This window comes from Chrysemys picta, chromosome 8 (genome assembly GCF_011386835.1).
Source record: "Chrysemys picta bellii isolate R12L10 chromosome 8, ASM1138683v2, whole genome shotgun sequence".
NCBI lineage: Eukaryota > Metazoa > Chordata > Testudines > Emydidae > Chrysemys > Chrysemys picta.
The window spans coordinates 59,660,564-59,684,875 of record NC_088798.1 but is presented as its reverse complement, the minus strand read 5'-3'; the positions used below and the strand labels follow the sequence as shown (position 1 = coordinate 59,684,875).

Genomic DNA, 24,312 nt, shown 5'->3' with positions numbered 1-24,312 from the left:
TAAAGTCATGTTTTTTCTGGTTAAATTAGAATTATAGTCTTCTATTTTATAGAATTACCCCAAGAAAACAGAAGGCTATGCAGCTTCTCAGGGCTCTGGTAACATGGGCCAACATTCTAACAGTCACCATATCTCTTTGGGTGTGTAAAGCCCAGCTACCTCTGTAGCAGCAGACAGCTCTACAAAGACTCATAACTAAACATATAATTTGCTTTTTTAAATACAATGAACAATTGGAGTCACAGTGCTTCTATGCTCCAATTCTCTCCTATGGAAGACAACGTACAGAGAATTCCCCCAAACAAATTCTTTGATTAATAAAGAGGATGGAATGGTGTGCAGAGCCCTGGCATGCTGTCTGTAATTCTATCAGACTCAATCTTTGTTTCAGTGGGGTTCTGTTGCTCAGTGCTCCCTTTGCTGTGTCTGATCTTTGACAGAGAAGGGTGCAGATGAGTGATCACAGGATTACTCTCCTCAACGTGTATGTGTCTGGCAAAGGGCATTGCAATGCACCAAGTACCCAGGCATCTAACACCTTGTCACCACTTTGAAAGGGGAAGGGGGGGAGAGACAGAGACGGGAACATCCTGCAGCAGGGATGAGGGAGGGAGGTTTAGTAAAGCTTCCACACTCAGCAATCAGAAAAGAAGCTGGGGGAGGAAAAGATCTCACCCCTCAATCTCTCCCACCACGCCAGGAAAGGGAAAATGCATTACAGTTCCCATCATTCCAGACAAGGCCAATAACTACAGATAGACAGCTCAGTGCCCGCACATCCAAGTATTGGGGGTAGTTGCAAGGAAGAACAGAATGGTGGTGCTGGGCTTCCCACCAGGTGTTAACCCTGACCAGATAATCTCTATGAGCTTTGGGTAGCAGGTTTTGACATTTGGCTAACAGATGTCTGGCAAACTGAGTTCTCCACTATAGCATTTAAAAGAGTGATACTTATTTAAAATACTTTTAAATAGGTCTCCAATTCTGGCATTCACCTCTGAGGTCCTTGTTATATATGTAAATAGTGAAAAGACTGCATGAGGAGGGGAATGAAACACTCTAGCTGAGGCCTGATCAGAAAAAAAACCTATATACCTTTAAAGAAAGAACTACTATTTGAATAGAAATGCAGGATGTGTATAGAAAACGCAGATCTTTATTAATACATAATTTATGTGTGTAAACACTGCACTTTTTAAAACAGTTTCTGCAGAAAAAAATTGTTAAACTGTGATGTGCGGCCCTGTTTTATAAAGTCAGCTCAGGCGGACAGCTCTTTACCATGCTAATAAATGCATGTCTATTTGGAAGATAAGCTCTTTTTAAAATGCACAGCATGAATGAGGAGCAAAATGATGAAAAGGTTAATCATTTATACAGAGGGACTTTTTCCTTATTACATTTAATTGTAAAGGAAACAGTCTTGACTTCCACCATAAAGAAGAAGAAAAAAAAATCTATTAAAAGCCATTTAAAAAAATCTCCATAATATAAAATTAACATAAAGGCTGCATTTTGTAAGTGAAATTACCAATTACCTTGAGAACGTCAAACACATTTAAGAAACGCTAATATGACTTCCTTTTGAAATAGAATTTAAAAGCAATTTAGGGGGCAGAGGCTTGCAAGGTTTAATGTTTTATGAAAAATTAATTTGTCATTCAAAGTAAATCATGAACAGCTCTGTCCAAAGCTGTTTGCACCCATTTGGGAGAGTTGATCCCCAGTGGCTGCAGAAGGAAGTCAAAAGCAATGATTGCCTAATAACTAATGTGATATTGTAGACTGACTGCAGAGAAAGTCGTGTTCTTTAGGGAAGGAGAAAGGTTATGTATTTCAGTTCTATCCATTCCCCCATAATTTTCATCTGAATGATTTTTCCAATGGAACATGGCTACTTCTCTCTCTCACGCACACAAATAAAAAAATAATTAAAAAAAAAAAAATCAAGATTTCCCAAGAGAATATTTCAATTTTTCTGAAAGATTTTGATTTTCTATTGGTTAAAAAAAAAAAAAAAAAAAAAAAAAAAAGCTGCTTGGCTGTCCACTTGGAAGGCTCTTATTATTTTCACTTTAAGCAAGTGAAATTGACAAAAGTTTTCAGACGGCTGCCAGGGCTGCTTCCCACACCAGCTCCAGGCGACAGTCAGAGCCACGGTGCTCTGCCTCTCCAGTTCCAGGAGCTGCAGGTGCAGGCTGAGAGTCCAGGCTCTCTACCTCTATGGCAATTCAGCAATTGACAAGAGCGAGCAGCGAGAAAGCTACAAAATTCCATTTCAGTTCCCCTGAAACAAAATGTTTCAAAAAAACATGAAATTTTTCAAGGAAAGGGATTCCCTTTTTTTCAGCCAGCTCTAGGACAAAGCTCTCCCCCCTCTTTTCATCTGATCCTAAATGGTTCTATAATATCCTGGGGAAGTCAGTTACACTAAGTAAGCCAAGGAATCAGTTACTTGACACATCCTATATTGACAACCATAGGGAATACACGAGTTCAGCCTTTGGCACTAGAATTAAAAATTAAAATACCTTTTGCATCATCAGAGCCTGAAGCCAGTAGTTTAGGGTCCATCAAGTTAAAATCAACACTCCAGCATCTTTTCTCATGCTCCTGTTTTGAGAAAGAGGAAAATATTTGGAATGTAGTACATTATCATTCCCAGCGCTAAAATACGCAGTAAACCAAAACCTATGCAGTTTGGGATGAATTAAGATGGAATTTCTGGATATGGACATTCACTATGTATAGCAGTGATCTTAAATACATTTTTCTCTCACACAAACTAATGCTTGTGTGGTTTAAGAGAAGCCCCAAAAAATGGCAACACTAACAAGCTACATCCAGGATGGGGGTTTTTTTTGTTTTTTGTTGTTGTTAATAATTAAAGTACTGCTTATTTGCTCATCTCAGAGGACACTTCCCATGACAGTGTATTTTGGTTTGTTACTACTCCATTGTGGCCCTTCATTCTCTTTGACCAAAACATGCATGAATTGTCTAAATACCATTAAAATGCACCTTTCAACAAGGAGATTATTGAATTTGAAATAATAATGAAAATTTATACTATATAAATAAATTGTCCTCAAATTCATTAAATTAAGATTCATTGTGTTCAGTGAGACCTTTTTCTAGTTGGCATACACATGATAAAAGGATGTCAACACAATCTTATGATACAGATTAATATACAATAATAAGAGAGCTGCTGTTTAACTTAAGGAAGAATCTTACATTCCTATTTAACTGTCAAAGGGAGATACATGCTCTACGGCAGCAGTTCGCATATATTCTTAAGAAGTGGTCCACCACCTCCTCTCCCAACTTCTCAGTTCCGATCACACACCTTCCTAGTGGCCCTCATTACAACTGACTAAATGGAAAAGAAATGTTAGGACAGGATTAAGGAGACAAGATGAAAATAAATTCTAATGTATAGGTGCTTGATTATATTTACCTATTCTGTGTTTGTGCTGCTAGTTTACTGTCCCATGTGCAGGGCTTTATATGTACTAGCATCAAATCTGCCCTGGCTGCCTGCAGCTCCACTACCTCAATCTTTTCAAGTGACTTGGCATTTTGCTTTTCTCTCTCTGCAGTGTGCGCGCTAGTCTCCTATTTCTTAGGCCTTCTGCAAATACGATCATGGTTGAATATACAGCAACAAAACGTCTAAGACGGAAATGAAGCAGCCATGCAGGAGGTTTTTTTTTTTTTTTTTTTAAATTCACATTGAAAAGTCTCCAGTAACTCTCCTCTTCCTAGATCTGTGCCCCAAAAGCAGGGTTTAAAGGCTGCCATGTGCCTCACCACTATTGTGACAAGAAGCTACTTTGGTCACTGCTGGAGAATCACTGCTCAATGGAGTTATGTTTTTGACTTTTCTATGGTAACTCCCTCCTAGCCAAGGGAATTCACCTACTGCAAAAATTCAATTCACCTACTGGAGATACAACCACTTCGCCTCATGCAGCCAACAAGCCAACAGCCATCAATGCACTACTAGAAACACCTTAATTAGAACATTAATATGCACACAAACTTGAAGCCATGGCCCTTGCGAAGAAGAAAATGGTACTGCTTGGTGACTGCACTTTACCTGGTAGACCTTTGACCTCTGTCCTGTGAACCCATCCCACAGGATGACGGTGCCTTCATAGTCACTGCTGGCTAACAGGTTCTTGTGGTAGCTACTCCAGCTGATACAGCTTTAAAAAGAGAAAATCCCAAACAATCTTACTTTAAAACTATATTATATACACCTTAAAAATAATTTCTGCAATAGCTCAAGGCAATTAGGATCTTTGCTTTGGGCTGTCCCAAAGTACACAAGCTTGGATCAGTTGCCTTTTATTAAAATAATCAGACAAGGAAAAAACAAAAAGCATCAGAAACTTGGAAAAAACTTTTCAGCATACAAACTACAGAAGTGTTTTTAATGTCTTTGTTATGCAGTTTACCATCTCAGGATATTATTTGCAACTTATATAATGGTTTTATGCTGTCCACAGCTCTGTTTCTACGATACGTGTGTTTGTACTCACACAGAGAACCAGAATTTTAAAAAAGGAAAAACATTTTAACCTTTTAGCTCCTTAAAAGCCACAATTTTAACCATGATGCCAAAAGCAGAAGTCTACTAATGCAATCTACAGCTGTAAAATATAGAACTACATTGGTACCAAAGGATTAAAAAAAGCAAGGAGACTATGACCTCTTTGACACAGACGAAATAGACCATTCATTGCATTCTTAGTTTAAAGAGTGCCCTCCTCGGACACTTGAGAAAGGAAGGTTTGAGGGAGATCTCTAAACAGGAATCAGAGAAAATATATAGGTTGTGTTTGTATTTTATATTGAATTGAGCAGTCCTGAAGGATACAGCATCTGATTAATACTGAAGAGTGAAACCCTTTAACAGGCACAACATGGACAATAATAGTGCCAGCTTCTTCTCACTGGTCTGGCAATATGCTTCAAGCCTGGTGCCCAAAAATATTTCAATAAGGGTAAGAGAATTTAGAACACGCATTCACACAATTTTTGGCCCATCTGGTGTGAAAAAGTGCCAGCTGTCAACTGTGATGCATGTAGCAGGAACTGAACTGACAGTGATCCATTTCACATAGGTCACCAAATAGCTATGAGAGAGTAACTAGCTTAGATTATTACAGCCTTGATAAATCAGTCACTCTATGCTAGCATTCCCATTGTCACTGGAATGGTGTGAATGCAACACAGGGAAATTTCTCTAAAACTGGCAGCTCAGATAGGGTCTTAGAGGCTGAGTCATCATAACCCAGTTAGGGAATGTCTACCTTAGGAAAACAGGTGATGTTTTGAAGAGTGTTAGCTAGCATGTTTTAATTAACATGTTTTTTTAAAATGCTACTTCTAGCCTTATATACACAGGGTTTAACACCTTTAAAATGTGTTTGCGAACCTGAAATTTTCTACATTGTTCTCAGTGTCCATTTTTTTCGCTCTCATCATACCTCAACCTTTGTATTATCTCTTCCACTTCTTTCCCTCCCCCATGCAGAACCTTATTTCTAATCTATCCCATCAATCTCACTCCTTCCACCCACCTCTGCATCCCTGTTCACACTCTCACCTCCCCCTCTTCATTCATCTGAACCACCCCCTTCATATATAGATTTTTCAAGCCTTAGCAGCCAGAAAACTGAACTAAGGTGTAGAGTACTACTGTTAGAGTCAATGCCCAGGCAAGAATTCAAGCCACTCTTCAACACCAGCTGCTAAGAAAGAATGAAGCTAAACTATCTTCAGAACAGTAGTAAACTTTTAATTAGAAAACATGTACGCTTCTGGTCCTTATAGTTGCAAAGGACCTTCAAAATGTGAATGATGCAGTACATCTGCCTGAATCAGCAAACAGTCAAACAATAGTGAAGAGAACTGTCCTAGTTCATTTAAAAAAAAAACTTAACTCTGAAGCCTAAGGACAACCATATAAATAAAGAAATTGCAATACTAGAGCAAATTAAAACTATCTAGTCCAATATCCTGTTTCTGATAGTGGTAAGTACCAACTGCTTCAGAAAAACATTCAAGAAACCTTATAGTAGGAATTTATAGAATAATTTACCCACAGGGAAAATTCCTTCCAAACCTCCAACAGATGAGAGTGACTTGTGCCCTGAAGCACAACCATTTAAAATGTCAACATTAATTATTTCACTGCTAATCAAATCAGGCAAGAAAGGAGAGGGACAACCACATTATGAAAGCTCTGCATGATCTATTGTGAGCAGCACGTTATATCTACATAACAAGTGGGTGGAACTTGGGCAAGTACCACCAGTAATTCTTTTCTTCCAATCTAAGGCCTGGTCTACACTACGGGTTTAGGTCGACTTTAGCAGCATTAAACCGAATTAAGCCTGGACACGTCCACACAACGAAGCCCTTTCTTTAGACTTAAAGGGTCCTTTAAACCGGTTTCTTTACACCACCTTCGACGAGGGGATTAGCGATAAAACCGGCCTTTGCGGGTCGGAATTGGGGTAGTGTGGACGGAATTCGACGTTATTGGCCTCCGGGAGCTATCCCACAGTGCTTCATTGTGACCGCTCTGGACAGCACTCTCAACTCAGATGCACTGACCAGGTAGACAGGAAAAGACCCGCGAACGTTTGAATTTCATTTCCTGTTTGCTCAGCGTGGAGAGCACAGGTGACCACGCAGAGCTCATCAGCACAGGTAACCGTGATGGAGTCCCAGGATCGCAAAAGAGCTCCAGCATGGACCGAACGGGAGGTACGAGATCTGCTCGCCATATGGGGAGATGAAGCAGTGATAGCTGAACTCCGTAGCAGTAAAAGAAATGGAAAAGTATTAGAAAAGATCTCCAAGGCCATGAAGGACCGAGGCCATAACAGGGACACACAGCAGTGCCGCGTGAAAATTAAGGAGCTACGGCAAGCTTACCACAAAGCCAGAGAAGCAAACGGAAGGTCCGGGGCAGAGCCGCAAACTTGCCGCTACTACGCGGAGCTGCATGCGATCCTAGGGGGTGCAGCCACCACTACCCCAACTGTGTGCTATGACTCTCTCACTGGAGAAACACACAGTGAAGACGGTTCGGGGAACGAGGAAGATGAGGATGGAGGTACTGTAGGTAGCTCACAGCAGCAAGGAAGCGGAGAAACCGGTTTCCCCAACAGCCAGGATATGTTTGTGACCCTGGACCTGGAACCAGTGACCCCCGAACAAACCCAAGACACTCAGGGCACACAGGAGACCTCTGGTGAGTGTAACTTTGTAAATATTTGTAAACATTACACACAAAAAAGCAAGCGTGTTTAATGATTAATTTGCCCTGGCAATCGCGGCCAGTACATCTACTGGAAGAGTCTGTTAACGTGTATGGGGATGGAGCGGAAATCCTCCAGGGACATCTCCAGAAAGCTCTCCTTTATGTACTCCCAAAGCGTTTGCAAAAGGTTTCTGGGGAGGGCTGCCTTATCCCGTCCGCCATGGTAGGACACTTTACCACGCCAGGCCAGTAGCACGTAGTCTGGAATCATTGCATAACAAAGCATGGCAGCGTATGGTCCCGGTGTTTGCTGGCATGCAGACAACATCCATTCCTTATCTCTCTTTGTTATCCTCAGGAGAGTGATATCATTCACGGTCACCTGGTTGAAATGGGGCGATTTTATTAAGGGGACATTCAGAGGCGCCCGTTCCTGCTCTTCTGAACAGAAATGTTCCCCGCTGTTAACCACGCGGTGGAGGGGAGGGGTGAAGTGATCATCCCAGAGAATCGTGTGTGTGTGTGGGGGGGGGGGGTGGTTTACTTGTGTTTGTGCCGCATGTTAACCGGGAAACCGCAGCCCCTCCTTTTACATTGAAAACCCATTTTAAATTGACAACCCAATTCATCCTTGATATGGGAAATGCGCTGCTGTTTGCAACCTTTCCCGCATGTTAAGAAGGTTAAAAAAGCCAAAACACTGTGGCCTACCATGGCTGCCTGCAAGCCAAAATATGCGACCTTGTAATGAAAGAGCGTATCCATTGTTCTCTAAAATGTGTCTTTTTTAACCACCTCTCCCTTCTCCTCCACCAGCTGCAAATGTTTCTCCTTCGCAGAGGCTCGTGAACATTAGAAAGAGAAAACGTAGGACGAGGGGACGATATGTTCACGGAGCTGCAGATGTCCTCCCACGCTGATAGAGCACAGCAGAATGCGTGGAGGCAGTCAATGTCGGAGATGAGAAAAGCACAATATGAACGAGAGGAGAGGTGGCGGGCTAAATGGTGGGATGAAAAGAGCAAGTGGCAGGCTGAAGACGATAGGTGGCATCAGCTTGCAGACAGATGGCAAGAGTCAATGCTCCGTCTGCTGGAGCATCAAACTGATATGCTCGAGCGTATGGTTGAGCTGCAGGAAAGGCAGCAGGAGCAGAGACCGCCGCTACAGCCCCTGTGTAACCAACAGCCCTCCTCCCCAAGTTCCATAGCCTCCTCACCAAGACGCCCAAGAACACGGTGGGGGGGGCCTCCGTCCACCCAGTCACTCCACCCCAGATGATCGCCCAAGCATCATAAGGCTGGCCTTCAATAAGACTTAAAGTTTTAAAATGCAGTGTGTCCTTTTCCATCCCTCCTCCCCCACCCATCCCAGGCTACCTTGGCAATTATCCCCCTACTTCTGTGAGGAACTAATAAAGAATGCATGAATGTGAAAAAACAATGACTTTATTGCCTCTGCAAGCGGTGCTCGAATTGGGGAGGGGAGGGTGGGGTGGTTGGTTTACAGGGAAGTAGAGTGAACCGGGTGGGGGGGGGGGGGGGTTGGAGGGTTCATCAAGGAGAAACAAACAGAAGTTTCACACAGTAGCCTGGCCAGTCACAAAACTCGTTTTCAAAGCTTCTCTGATGTGCACCGCGCCCTGCTGTGCTCCTCTAACCGCCCTGGTGTCTGGCTGCACGTAATCAGCGGCCAGGCGAGTTGCCTCAACCTCCCACCCCGCCATAAAGGTCTCCCCCTTACTCTCACAGATATTGTGGAGCGCACAGCAAGCAGCAATAACAATGGGGATATTCTTTTCGCTGAGGTCTGAGCGAGTCAGTAAGCTGCGCCAGCGCGCTTTTAAACGTCCAAATGCACATTCCACCACCATTCGGCACTTGCTCAGCCTGTAGTTGAACAGGTCCTAACTCCTGTCCAGGCTGCCTGTGTACGGCTTCATGAGCCATGGCATTAAGGGGTAGGCTGGGTCCCCAAGGATCACGATAGGCATTTCAACATCCCCAACGGTCACTTTCTGGTCCGGGAAGAAAGTCCCTTCCTCCAGCTTTCGAAACAGACCAGAGTTCCTGAAGACGCGAGCATCATGTACCTTTCCCGGCCATCCTACGTTGATGTTGGTGAAACGTCCCTTGTGATCCACCAGGGCTTGCAGCAGCATTGAAAAGTACCCCTTGTGGTTTACGTAGTCGGTGGCTTGGTGCTCCGGTGACAAGATAGGGATATGGGTTCCGTCTATGGCCCCGCCACAGTTTGGGAATCCCATTTCAGCAAAACCATCCACTATTGACTGCACGTTGCCCAGAGTCACTACCCTTGATATCACCAGGTCTTTCATTGCCCTGGCAAATTGGATCACAGCAGCCCCCACTGTAGATTTGCCCACTCCAAATTGATTTCCGACTGACCGGTAGCTGTCCGGCGTTGCAAGCTTCCACAGGGCTATCGCCACTCGCTTCTCAACTGTGAGGGCTGCTCTCATCTTGGTATCCTGGCGTTTCAGGGCAGGGGAAAGCAAGTCACAAAGTTCCATGAAAGTGCCCTTACACATGCGAAAGTTTCGCAGCCACTGGGAATCGTCCCATACCTGCAGCACGATGCGATCCCACCAGTCTGTGCTTGTTTCCCGGGCCCAGAATCTGCGTTCCACGGCATGAACCTGCCCCAGTGACACCATGATTTCCACATTGCTGGGGCCTGTGCCTTGTGAGAGGTCTATGTCCATGTCAATTTCCTCATCACTCTCGACGCCGCGCTGCAATCACCTCCTCGGCTGGTCCGGGTTTCGCCTTGGCATGTCCTGGCTCTGCATATACTCCAGGACAATGCGCGTGGTGTTCATAGTGCTCATAATTGCCGCGGTGATCTGAGCGGGCTCCATGATCCCAGTGCTAGCTATGGCGCCTGGTCAGAAAAAAGGCGCGAAAGTAGTATCTGATGGACCAGGAGAAGGAGGGAGGGCGGGAGGGAGGGAGGGCCGAGTGACGACATGGCGTACAGGTACAGGAACAGGGAGAAACACAAACAACTGTCACACAGAATGGTCCCCCCAAAGATTAAACTGAAAACCCTGGGCTTAGGAGGCCATTGATTTCACGGAGGAAGGGGAAGCAAATGAATACAGAACAAATCTATTTTTTACATCTTAAGCTGGCAGCCGACGGTGCAGCATGAGTGATAGCCTCTCCAGAACGATGATGATGGATACCAGTCATAATATACCATCGTCTGCCAAAAGGCAAGGGGCTGCTGCTGTGTAGTAATGCAGCCCCACGTCTGCCAGCCCCACGTCCACCAGCACCCAGCATCGCCCTCGGCCTCTTCTGGGTGCTTAGCAGACAATACTGGGCAATTGGCAGAAAATAGTATACTACGACTGGTAGCCATCATCATCGAAACATGTCTGCCCAGGTGGCCATGATTGACAGCCACTCCAGTATGACGACGATGGGTACCAGTCATAATATACCATCGCCTACCAAAGGGCAAGAGGCTGATGCAATGCAGCCCTACGGCTGCCAGCCCCATGGCTATCACTCATGCTACACCGTCTACCGCCAAAAGCAGCTGCTGCTGTGTAGCAATGCAGTCCCACGTCTGCCGGCACCCAGAAGACATATGGTGACGGTGAGCTCAGCTGAGCTGAGCGGGCTCCATGTTGTCTGCACAGGTAACCCAGGTAAAAAGGCGCGAATCTATTGTCTGCCGTTGCTGTGACGGGGGGGAGGGGCCTGATGACATGTACCCAGAACCGCCCGCGACACTGTTTTGCATCATCCGGGCATTGGGATCTCAACCCAGAATTCCAAGGGGCGGCGGAGACTTCGGGAACTGTGGGATAGCTGTGGGATAGCTACCCATAGTGCAATGCTCCGGAAGTCGACGCTAGCCTCGTACTGTGGACGCGGTCCGCCGACTAGAGCACCTAGAGCATTTTGTGTGGACACACACAATCGGCTGTATACAACAGATTTCAATAAAACCGGCTTCTATAAATTCGAACTAATTTCGTAGTGTAGACATACCCTAAGTCCTGGAGAAAGACAGTAGTGTTGGGCTTCCTCTAGGATGCCATCCTAGGACCCTGCTCAAGGGCTCTACCTTTTGCCGCCTCCAGCTAGTAGGTGAATAAAAATCTGCTTTCCTCCCTCCTAGTTGCAGAGCAAGACTGATGTGGTTCTTGTCAATTTCACTCCAGCTCACAACATTGTTTTTAGTCTCACATGTCAAATTTTTAAACACAATCCTTAAAAAAATTAAAGGGTCATAATTAGATTAAAAACAAATCTTCATCTTCCTGACTTGATTCTCCTCTCACCATCACCAAGCTTCCTTTATATCTTAAACACCCTGGAATGTTCTATTAAACAGTACAATGCATGAGGTTTTGTATAGCTTATCATTAGACTAACTTTTATGAAACAGCATACTCACGGGATATATCAGACTAATAGAACAGCTCTTCCTCCAAGTGTGTTGAGAGCTTTCTTCATTCATAAAGCTTCTTTTAATCTAGAAATAGTCACATTATCATGTTCATATGCCCTTACTATTTGTGCTACTCTATTTAATGATAGCCTTTTTTCCTGTGAGTACTATGAGCATAGAGCGCCATTCTTGGAAGATTAACTAGCCGAAACAACCTCACACGAGGTGCATCTGAGGAGAATTAGTTGTCAACTGCTAGCTTGCTCTCATGAATTGGGCATCAGATCTGCACTGTGGGGCTTGTCTACATGGCCAGCAGTTTAAACAGGATTACTTTAATTCAAACTATATACCACAGCATCCACATGGGAGATTTACAGCTCAGCACACTAGCTCACACTGTAATTCACACCCCCATAGTCCAAACTGCGGGCCATGTAGATATAGCCTGCGATTCTGATCTTTGAAAGACTTGTGCACTGGCTTCACTTTACACACCTGAATGGGGACTATTCACACTATGTGCAAAGTGAAAGAGAGAGAGTAGTTCTGTGTGGTAAGTACATGAACTGAGTTCCAGGCAGAAGCTTTACATGCTCAAACATTTCAGCTGTACAACTGGCTTCTGAAAGATAATGCAAATGACAGCATGACCGAACACTGCAGTGGCACAGAACTAAATTACTATTAAAATAATTTTTTAAAATACATTTTAGCTCTTTACCCAAACCCTAGCTAAGATAGCAGACAAATGGTTTTGGAGAAAAACTCAGCAAACAGTATGACAAGACAGAAGGGGAGACAACTCTGAGATAATTACTTCAATAAGTGAAAGCGAGGGGAATTCAATGCTACAAATCCTCACATCACATTTGGTCCAAACATTTTGTGTCTCATGGGAGTGTGAGAGGTTCCAAGGTGATTATTTTCTAAAGGGCTCCAAAAGCAATGTGGACCCAGTGAGTAGGGAACCTAGGTTGAGAATTTTAGCTTAACTTTATTTTGGTGCTTAGGAATAGTGAGTCTATTGCCCTTTAAAAACCTGACAGTAATGAACAGATCAATTGTGATTAGGATGGAACAGCCATACATGTGATTTATGGACACTGAAAAATAAAAAACATATCCTAGGAATAATTTTAAAAACAAAAGGTAACCTATTCTTGTGGGTTTTGCTTTTACTGCAGTTGACTAAAGAGATGCAGCTGATTTTGGAGTTGTGGTACCATTTATCACAGAGTGCTGCTGCTGCAAACATACTGCGGTGAACATGCAGAATATTAAAGATGTATTTCATAAGTGTTTTCCTACCCACATTTGGTATGCTGCCTACTGTAGATCAGACAGCCATGAGACTAATTTCTCTTTTTGTTGAACACTAGATCTTCACATCTCTCTCAACCTATGGCAAAGCAACAATTCTGCCTCCTGAATAAATCACAAAAGCAGCGCTAGCATTAGCTGCTACCTGTTCATCCCTTTCTCTCCCTCCTCCCTCTGCACCAAGGAGAGAGAGAGAGAGATTATCACCTGTCATAGATAGGGACATTGCAAATCATAATTAGATCATAGGATGCTGTTTATAGTTGCTACACAATGCCAGGATTTGTTCCTTGTACTGAGGCTATGAATCTGTAAATAGGATTTATGTCATCATCTGTTTTTCCTGGAAGCATTTAGTACTTCTGGGGGGAACCGTGCAAATTTAACAAAAAAATGCAAATGCTTATTTCCTCCCTATTCTTAAAGAGATCAAAAAGCCCATATAGGCAAGAACGCATTTAGGAAGCAGGTGGGAGAAAGGGGTGAGAGAGGCAGATACAGCTGGTTTAAGGGCCCCGCTCCAAAAAGGTTTACAATGAATTACCCCGAGTGAAGCAGAATCTTTCAACAAGTACCCAGCTGGCACTCAGCAGAGCAGGGCTGGGATGGTGCCAGCCCGACATTGGGCAAGGGCTTCCCTTTTCAAAGCTGCTCTAGGACACCAGACTTGCTCTTGGCCAGACATAAGTCCTCACAAATGCAGTCACATGTCTGCGTCCATAAATGCCTGTCACAGCCACTGTTCAGAAAGCAGTCACAACAGTAACAGCCTTTTTTTGGGGGGGGGGGGAGGGGGGGGTCATCAATGCTTTGGACAAAGTTAATAGATCAAGTTAGGATAAGTTTCCTATAATGTTAAATTCAGAAAGAAAAGAGAAGAAACCCTGCAGAAGTGCAGTTTGGTGTTATGTGAAGAAAAGGAATGGAATGTACAGGGAAACTTTAATAAACTCATCTTCATAGATTAATTTCACTATAAGAATTTTCACTGGAACTGCAAATTGCATCTCACTGACCATTTTGTAACTTCATTCTGCCACACCAATACGCCTCTCTAGCATGTGTATTAGTAGGTTGTTCACATATAACTGGAAAACTTTGTGAAGCATGAGGTTAACTGTCAATTGTCTTCAACTACCTGCGAAGTCACCACTATGTTCCACTTGGTGATATTAGAGCACCATTTCATAAATGCTGCCACCAGGGGCTTTTCTTGCAGCCACCACCTCCCAGGCAGTGATTGGGGGGGAAGCAGCAGCCCCTCCCCTGGGTCTGCAGGCAGGGGTTGGGCCTTGCCCCCCCCAGCCAGAAACACCACAGCAGTAGGCAACCAGTGTGAGTTACCGACCTTTCAGGGGGCGGCTTCAGCCCTTGTGTGGTGGATGGCAGGCTCTGGTCACGCAGGCTCTGGCTCACCACTCCCCTAATCACTTTTGGCCCGCGCTGCCTCCTCTGGTCACGGGCTCCATCCACGGGCCTGTGGGCTCTGGCCCTAGCCTCACCATCCCCTGCCCATTGTCAGAGCTGTCCCACCCATAGGATGGGCTGGGAAAACTGCCCCAGGCCCTGCGCTTCAGGAGGATGGGGGGGGGGGGAGCACAACTCTGCACTCTCCACCTCCCCCCAGGATTGTGGCCCTCCATCCATCTGGTTTTCTGCCTCCCCTCCCAGGCCCCAGAAAAAAAAACATATCTTAGAGCCCATCCTCCACGCTGGAGGGTCCTGGGGTCCCCCAGCACCATGGCACATATAGGCCCTCCAATAGCCACCCAGTTCCCAAAACATGGGCTCTCAGTGTTGCGACTGTGTAATTACAATTTAAAAAAAAAAAAAATCCACTGAGGGTAGCAAGACCATATGCACCTGGGAAGTGAGTTTGCTGCAAGGAAGTCCAGGAAGGTGGATTTCAGAATGTAAGTGGCACGACACTGATCGTGAATGGTGAGTTGTTTTTTTTAAATTATATGAACTTGCCGCATGATGGCAGGCCCCCACCAGGATCCAAGGCGCTGGCCACACTGCCAATCCCCCCCACATTGCCCCTGACTCCCACTGGTTCCTCCAGCCTCCCATTCATCGCCCCTGGCCTCTGCTGCCTCCCTACCCACCTCCCCATCCAGGGCTTAATTTGTCCCACAGCTTGCTGTGAAAAAGTGATATTTGTATGTTTGTTAATATCACTTTTAACAGAACAGACAAATTTCCAGCTCTTTTTGGTGAGGTCCCAACCACACAGCATTACAGTTGGTGTATGGTTGTGACATCTAAAAAAAGACCCAACTGGCAAATCAGAACCTGGGTTTGGACAATCATTCTCTCTACTTAAACTATGAAGATGCATTAAATCAGAGCTCATTGTAAAGCAGGTTCCACTTTTTTAGTTTTTTATTAAATATGGATGTTTTTGGATAATACCTTACCAAACAATACAAGTGTGGTCTTCACTACACCAATGTTCCTTCAAGCCAAGCAATTCAGAATAGCAATTTATTATCTGTGCCACAGTGTAAGAGTGAGTGATGGCATAGTTAACGGGCACACCAAGAGTGCATTTGGTCAACGATCACCAAACATTTATCAGAACTAATAGCACCCCCATGCTGGAGGGAGTTGATGGGTTAAGGAGCTGCCAATTGACAAATGCATTTGATTAGGAGGAAGGGGGGAAACAGAGCAAGGAAATGAAATAAAGGGACCTTCTCCTCCCACCCACGCTTACAGAGTGCCAGGGAACTTTACTTTAAATTTTAATTTGGTCACAGCTCTGGGTGTACACGCACATATATAAATATAGCATATGAGGGAAAAGGAAAAATCTTGAAGCTGTGAAAAGCATCTCATCTCATACACAAAGTTGACATGGTAGACATCCCTAAATGTGTTAATGTGGCTCTCTCCTCACCGAAGGCTGGCAGAGAAGCAAGAGCAAACAATTACCTTCTACTGAGAAGATTGTCGAGGTTAGATTATCAAATTTAGAAGTAGCGAGTTCAGTTTGCAAGTAGTCTCAGAGGAACAGAAAAACATCAAATGCACTTTAAAGCTCTCTTTCTGCTTGAAGTGCAATAAGAGCACCTAATCCACTGCTAGATTCCCAAACAAACCTGTTGAAACTGAGTTTCAGTGACATTATGCTAACATTTCCACCAAAAAAAGTTATTGTCCTTATGAAAATTCCATACCTTTAGAAAATCATAATGTTTTAAAGCCTGGTAAGAAACAGTTTATCGAACCAACCAGTTCCCCATAGTTCTATAATTCTTCAATCATCTACCAATTTATACAGCCCACCCAGGAAGGTGGAAACAATTGATTTTCTTAGGGGGAGAAAATGGCAAGCCAATGAACATTTAAAACAGTTGGGTTTAAAATATAAACCTTAATGCTAGAGGTTCTAGACCAATCAATGCTGATTTCTCTCAAAAGACTGGTTTTATTGATCTCTGTAAAGAACATCACAGTAGTTAAAGATAGAAAAGACATAGTATAACCATGATAGGTCCAAACACCACCTCTTGAACACTTCACCAGCATGTTGCTCCCCTTGGTCGTAACCTGTGTTTTTTAATACCGTTAGTCTTTGGATCAGAGAATGCCTTCTTGTACATTTGTACAATGCCTAGCAAACACTGGGTTTTGAAAGGAATATAGTCCCATTGTGTCAGAATTCTGTATGTTTTCTCGTAGTAATACAATATGTTGCAGTAGAAGAATATTTGTCTGAATAGAATTGGATTGACTGTTTACTGTTATGAAGTGTACTGATTATGTAGTGTGAGGTTGTAGGCGAAAATTTGTATGGTGTAACATCCATAGCTTCCTGTTGTAACATGGTAGTATGTGTTAGTGTTCTATTGGAAACTGTTCCCATGGATAGACAATGGGATTTTATAATTACATTTGATATTTTTAGTTTTGCATGTGTTTTTGTTAATTTTGGAAGGTAAAAATATAGGCTGGGCAGTCAGAATAAGTTCAGTAAGACAACCGATAGATGAAGATTTATACTATTGTGATGAATTGGTTTGATCCTTCCAATTTCCCCCCCCCGCCAGACTTTAATGTATGTTTTTGAAAGGGTTAGAATTTTTGTATCAAAATATAATTAAGGTGTTAACTGGATTCTATGGAAATATTTTCAACCAAAATTCCAACAGTTTGTTTGGGAATTTCTCTGGGCTTTTTTGTGCATGTTAGTAAGCAAGCACAAATGATTAAATTGAGTTGAGGCATCAGGAGTCCAAAATGGGACCTCCCTCATGTAGATGCTAACAAGCCCATAGAAATGCATGTGCGTAGGGCGGGGGGAAATCATACCGAGAACTAGGGATATCTCAGTGGGATGGGGGCATAAGAAACAATAGAGGGGAACTGAGTAGGCAAGTCTCCTAGCCATGGGGGTACAAGGGAGACTTTAAGCACTTTAAATTTATGTCACTTACAGTGTATTGTTATCCACAACTACTCCTCCTCACCTGTGGCTCAGCAGGTCATTTTTAAAAAAAATGAATGTTTGGAAATAATACAATTACACTACAAATGGTAAACAAGAATAATTGAGTGTTTTCCTCAATCTGCTGAAAAAGAAAAAGCAGAACGATAAAGCACGTGCTGCTTAAGTCGAGACAAAAAAGGAACTGTACCTAGTTAAATAGGTCTCCTGTAAGAAGGTAAGACCTTCTGTATAAGCAGGACAATTTCCCAGTTCCTCTTTTCTTTCTGGTCTAAGCGCCGGGCACTTCCCCTCTAGAACAGGTTAAGTTTGGAAGAGAGATAACACAAGCTTCCTCTTCATCTCAGAGACCCTCCTCACTCCTCTACTGTTTCTGCCTTTCTCTAATGAAATCTTTGTTAGTCCCTTCCTTGAAAAATCATAGCATGGGATAACCACCCCCTATGACAAATTCATTATATATCAGTGCAATTCTTCCACTAGCATTCATGCCCTAGAATGGCTACTGTCGCTCCATACCAATGGAGGGGGAGGTCTTTTTTTTCCATGTTGAGAGGGAATCTTTCAATGGGTGGCTGGTGAGAGATCATCATTCACACCAACCATAATGAGCCTCTGCAGTAACAATGGTTTCAGCACCTGTAGAAGCAGTGGGTCAGAGCACTGAGTAATCCAGATAGTATTTCTGCCATTATGAAGAGATATTGCCATTAATATTTCCTTCACTAAGCCTCTTTTCATAGAGAATCTGAAGAACCAAACAGCCTCTGACAACCCACTTCTTCAAATGAAATGGCATCCGAACAAACAATAGTTACAGGCTCTGGAACAAATATGGTGCAAATTAAATTATACTCCCATCCTTCCCAACCCCTGAACCACAGTGATGCCCACTGTGCAATATCTTTATTCTGAAGTCTCCTTCCTAAACCATACTGCCTTTCCTCTCCTTTCCAGTTACATATATCCTCCTCAGCCCAGATCAATTCCTTCATCTGGAATTTTGACCATGCTGTTTATAAACTCTTTTTACAGAGTAGTTTTTTTGCTGAATACAGCTCTCTCAAGAAAGAGCTAATCATTCAATTGCACCACATGCCCCTGTCTCCACTAGCTATGGCAATAAATCTTTGGATATTTTTAAATACAATGTCTGCGTGTGAGGATCTGACATTAGTCTGTGTAATTTTATGTGAACTGAGACAGTGCCTGAACTGCCCACCACAACTTTGTATACAAATAAAGCTCTAATATAACTTTTCCATCTCCCCTTCACCAGCACAGTGCAAAGGATAAAGAAAGCGATGTTCTTTTTATTGTGTGTAAGGGACACTAATTAAAACATAGCATGCTGGGACTCAAGGCAAAGGCAGTGCATACCTGATTTTGGAATTACAGGTCATTTCATTCTCGGGGTAATGAATGTCCACTGCGTCCTGAATGACAGTGCCGTACTCGTAGACTTTAATCTTCTTTGTCACCCCGGCAATAGCAAAATAGTCACAGTCCCGGTCGAATTCGATACTGAGGAGCAAAAGCAGAAATCAAGGACTACATAAAACACGTTCACTTATGAACAGGACATTTTACTGCCTGAATGATAATCAGGGTTTGGTACTTGGCTATTACAATTCTCCTAAAGAGTGCAGTTAGAAAAATATTTAACATTCTACCTATGCCAGGATAAGTCAGTTGCTTCAAATGGACTAAAACAGCATGAGTTCCTATTCCTAGGCAGAGTTGCATCAAGAGATCATGATATGCAAGCCCCGCACCCAATCGATTTACTGAAAATGGATTTTTGTGGCTGCACAATATTCTTCCTGCGGACGGTACCTTTGTTCAGACATTTGGTGCAACTCTACCTTCTACATTACGATGCACCCAAATGTCAAAGCAGAGAGCTCAAACTGGGAAAGTAGTAAGAAAAATTTGACCACATGGTGTATGAATAATATGCCACAGGATATTGCTGATTGATTTCTTTTACAGTTTGATTCTGTTCTATCCATTGTCCCCTTTGGTATGGTAGTTTGGATTTCCCAGGGTTAATTCAAAGCAAATTAGTACTCATGGTAAAGACCTCCAAACTCCCTGAGCAACAGGAAAATTAAAAATATATTATCAAAACTACAAAAGCCAAATACACAACATGCTTTCTATCTAGGGCTGTTCTCGTGAACCAAGGCATTTTCTGTCTTGAAATGCTAGGCATGTTTTTAACAGATGTGAGTGGAGATGGAAGAAAAAGCAGTCACTTTATAATGAGGTTAACCCTTAAACCAGAAAGCCCTCTGATCAAACATAAAAGACATCTGAAGGGAAGAAAGGGAGAGTGGGTTAGGAACAGTGAGCATCATTATCAAGTTAATATATTGAAAGGCCTTGAAAAGTGTACCAGACACTTAACAATCAGAGAAACTACAACTACTATCCAGAGGCAACTCCCTCGTGAAAAGCTGAGCACCCCCTCTCTAAACTACTGGGGGGGAGAGAGGGGGAAGATGCAGGGATTCTTTCGGGGTTTCTGTCTCTTACAGACCAGTAGGATGGAAATGTGGAACTTCTTACCCTTATCTGAAAGAAGGAAAACTCCCCCTGCAGACCTAGAGTCTCCCTGCTGCTATGATTGACAGTGGTATCACTCCCCACAGGCTCTCGGCTGATGTCATAGTATTTTTCCACTACTACCCCAGCTGCCTCATTTTGGGCTCTCCTACCCAGTGAACAAAATTCAGTGCACGATTATGCAGTTGCTCAGAAGCTTCCCAAGAAACAGTAAGTGATGCTATTGTAACTGTCAGTTTAATACTATGCTCCACTTTCTGAATGATAGCAAAATAAAATGACAACATATTGGTCAGTTTTCACTTTAATACAATTGGGAAAAGCTCTGAGCAACCAGAAAAAGAACAGGAGTACTTGTGGCACCTTAGAGACTAACAAATTTATTAGAGCATAAGCTTTCATGGACTACAGCCCACTTCTTCAGATTCACAGAAGTGGGCTGTAGTCCACGAAAGCTTATGCTCTAATAAATTTGTTAGTCTCTAAGGTGCCACAAGTACTCCTGTTCATTTTGCGGATACAGACTAACACGGCTGCTACTCTGAAACCTGAGCAACCAGAGGCACTGAAGCCATCTTTTCACGTACTTAAACAGCACTGCATCCTTTTACATTCTTTTCATGTTCAGAAGATTATCTTAGGCCTTGGCTACACTTGGGGATTCACAGCAAACGCGAGGGGAATAGCTTGCAGCGCTGCGAGCGAGCGTGCAGTGCTGCAGGCGCTGATTACACTGGCACTTTACAGCGCTGCACTCGCTGTGCTCGGGGGGTACCTTTTCACACCCCTGAGCGCAGCAAGTTGCAGCGTTGTACAGCGCCAGTGTAGCCAAGGCTTTAGTGACTAATGACTGGATTCCCTCCCTCCCCACCAATGAAAGCTTACATACGGCAGACGTTGATGGAATTGCACCCATTCAGCAAGGAAAATTTCCTTTGTGCCAATAGCGAGAGAATATGTAAATCCCTATCATTAAGATTCTGCCCAAGTTGTGGGGTTTTTTTTGTTTGTTTTTCTTTTAAAGAAACAGAATTACCCACTGATATGTGATTTGACTGTACAAACCATGGAACATTTTAAAACTTGGATGTCTAAAACTAGGCACCTAGATCTCCCAAGCAGTGGCAAGGAATAGACCCAATCCTTTATAGTTTCTTGCTCCCCACAGGGGAATCTGACTAGTCTTGTTTTAAAAACTACTGCTACTTGGTGGAACACTAAGCAGCAGCAGAGGCCCTTGGCACTTTGCATGCAGATTCAGGATAACATCAGAGTCCCAGTTTACACTCAATCTTTGAAATTGTAGAGCCATAAACTTAAAAGGGAACACACTATCAAACTTTACATCTAGTCAGTTGTAGTTTACACTTGCTTCCGACTCTACCAATTTGTGTGGATTTACATTAGTTTCCTACTTTTTAAAGTATTTTTCTTCCCCATTGCTATTGAAAGACCCCCACAACAAACAGTTCCATGAAAAATGGAGCCTGACCAGCCAGAGGTATCAGGACAGGGTGGCAAGACCCAGCCAGGGCCCCTCCCATAGGATTTTCCCAGACTTCAGAGGGAACCTTCAGCCTTGGGTGTCCCAGACCCCAAGAGAACACCCTCCCTGAGGCACATGAGCTGGGAGGATGGGCAGGGGAAAAAACAACTCCCCCCCCCAACACACACACACACAAAAACCCACTCCTACAGAACAGTCTGCTCATAGGGGCAGCACAGGCTGCTTGGCCACAGCTGGAAGCAGCAGCAGAAAGGAGGGGTGGGGCCAATACAGGCATTCCACCAGGGGGTGGACCTCCTTGGCGGCACCTGACCCCAGAGGAACCCTCCTTCTCCAGCTATGTGGGCTGGGAACGCATGACAGCACTTCCAGAGGCAGGTTAATGGTCGATAAGCAAGGTTAGTGAATATGGTCTGGCATTGTTTTAGGTGAAAACGGGACAGGGCAAGATGATTTCTCAGGACTGGTTGTTTTTGTAGAAGTATCCTAGCCAAGCTGCTTTTTGCAGAACACTATGTCAAAGCAGTTCAGCATCGCACTGACACGCCAACTCTCTCTGCCCCTAGAAAGAGGTTTACAACCAGAAACCTATATAACCTAGCAATGGATTTATTTGTACCACAATCTTAATTGAACTGCTGTCTCAGCTACTGTTTGCTGCCCTGTGGATTCTAGTACAGCATAACTAAACTGATGGCAGCTATTCATCTACTTGGATTCAATTTATACCCTCAGCCTTCTGCTGCTGAAGGAGAAATATTACTACGTCTGGTGAAGGGCCAGGTTATTAAAACTGAAAATCCTGTCTTACCTGAGGAGATTTTGTTTCTGTTAGCTATACAAACTTTGACTAGCATTACTCCCATGCTATACATTTTTTCCTTCTTAAAGGCATACCTTGGCCAATAAAATCAATAGTTCAAGGTTTAAAAATTAATGTACCATTAAAAACCTTTTTTAAAATAAAGAGCATGAGCACAAACCAGTGAAACTGATTTTCAGATCTGACCTTCAAAGACATTGCAGGGAGAAAACCAATGCAGAAGCAAACTACCATCCATACAGATGTTCATCTGTTGGGAGGGAGGAGAAAAATTTACACCTCTCCCCCTTTATTAAAGCATATAGCTGCATCTTGGCTTGAATTCTTCGTCCATAGTATATACACAACAGTATCTATTTACAGTCGTACTGTGAAAAACTGAGTTTGATAGCACAATGAAAAATAAAATGAAGTACAAGCTCAGCATTCTAATCAAATTGATTATTTATCATCAAGCAAAATAACCTCCGAGAGCATTTGCAAAGCTCCACTTCCCCCACCAGTCCTGACTATGACAGACAGCACACTGGCATAGTGACAATTATTTCAATGCTTTTTGCTCAGAACAGTCGATAGCATAAACGCCAGTATACATCTAAGTAAGTTTAATTTGTGGTTTTAAAAAAACAAGTTTGCTTGGGCTGTGTGATATAATACAAAGTAATTTGTGTCTAACTAGCTTGACAGTCTACCTTTCCACAAGTATTTGAAGTATGTATTGTTTTAATATAAACTCTCACTCATGCATAGTTTATCTATAGGAAAAAATCACAGGAGCTATAACAGTTCTTACATACCGTTTTTAAGCCACCATAGAATTAACCTTTGAGGGGGTCATGTTTCGGTTGCACATATAAAATGTATTTCTACAGTTGAAATAAATCTGTTTGAACAATGGAAAGTTGTAATCAAGCAGTCAGTAACAAACTGTACTGTGTCAAAAAGGACATCAGGCAAGTGATTAAGCAGTAAGACAACATACCATGTGATACAGCTGATTAATGCTTACCTCAGGTGCTCTGAGAGCCACAAGTCCATCAATCAACATTGCCCTACAGCCTGTTGGGTCTTATTAGAACGACAGAAATTTGGCTTTGGTAAATGTCTATTTTAAGTGACTTTAATGCTGGTGCAAGGAACTGGACTGACAGCCCTGGAGACTGAAATCCTCTATGTATCACCAGACCAGATACAGAAAGGGGAGGGAGACCGCAATCTTGTTTCACACACCCCACTAATACACTTCAACCCTAGCCTGAAAGGACCACCTCTAGAGATGAGCAGGTAGTCTGGGCTTCATACCCATTCATTCACTGGCCTCTCTACTGAAACTGCCAATTAGTGCAAATTGTGGAGGTGCTGTCACTTGGAACATCTGTTCATTGGGAATTGGACAGATCAAACTCATTTCTCACAGGCCACTGAACAGACAAGATAGCTAATTTCCACATTGAATGGACATGTTCAGGATGAAACCGATGCATAGTTGCTAGCTGAAATGCAGAAAAGGAAATAAATCTCATTTATGAGCAACTATAGCCACAAAAAGCACCAGTAAAGCCCAATGCATAGGTGGCATGAGAGAGGGTAGAAGAGAAGAATCTGTTGCAGTGGGAAGCCAAATAGATCCCTCCCAGCCCCAAATCACCCACATGTAAAAACAAAAAACAAAACAACCCCACACAGAATGTTTTTAAATGACTCAATCTAAGCTTGGCAGGGAAGAGAACAGGAGCAGAGGAATCAAATGCAGTAGTAGTATGGGTAGCTTTAGATATGCCTGGAAATCTTCTCTCTCCCCTTCCCACCCCTTCATTATTTTTTCAGATTAACTGCCACTCTTGCTCTCTGTCATAGAAGGATATAAACATTACAGCCAAGATTGTCAAAAATTAGTTCCTAAGGCTAATTAGGGAGTAAGGAGCCTA

General features: G+C 43.2%; 1 protein-coding gene across 10 annotated transcripts in view; it reads right to left on the bottom strand.

Annotated features, from left to right (window-relative positions):
* Window positions 1-24,312, bottom strand: part of COP1 (COP1 E3 ubiquitin ligase) — a 236,435-nt gene that overhangs the window by 98,307 nt on the left and 113,816 nt on the right. For 7 of the 10 annotated variants that reach the window (XM_065554554.1, XM_065554553.1, XM_065554547.1 and 4 more), the window contains exons 12-14: window positions 18,867-19,010; window positions 4,103-4,211; window positions 2,532-2,613 (exon numbers count right to left, since the gene is read on the bottom strand). In XM_065554554.1, coding sequence (XP_065410626.1) covers window positions 2,532-2,613; window positions 4,103-4,211; window positions 18,867-19,010 — 335 coding nt within the window. The remainder of the gene's footprint in view (window positions 1-2,531; window positions 2,614-4,102; window positions 4,212-18,866; window positions 19,011-24,312) is intronic. The other 3 variants (XM_065554549.1, XM_042851236.2, XM_065554550.1) reach the window with 1 other exon arrangement.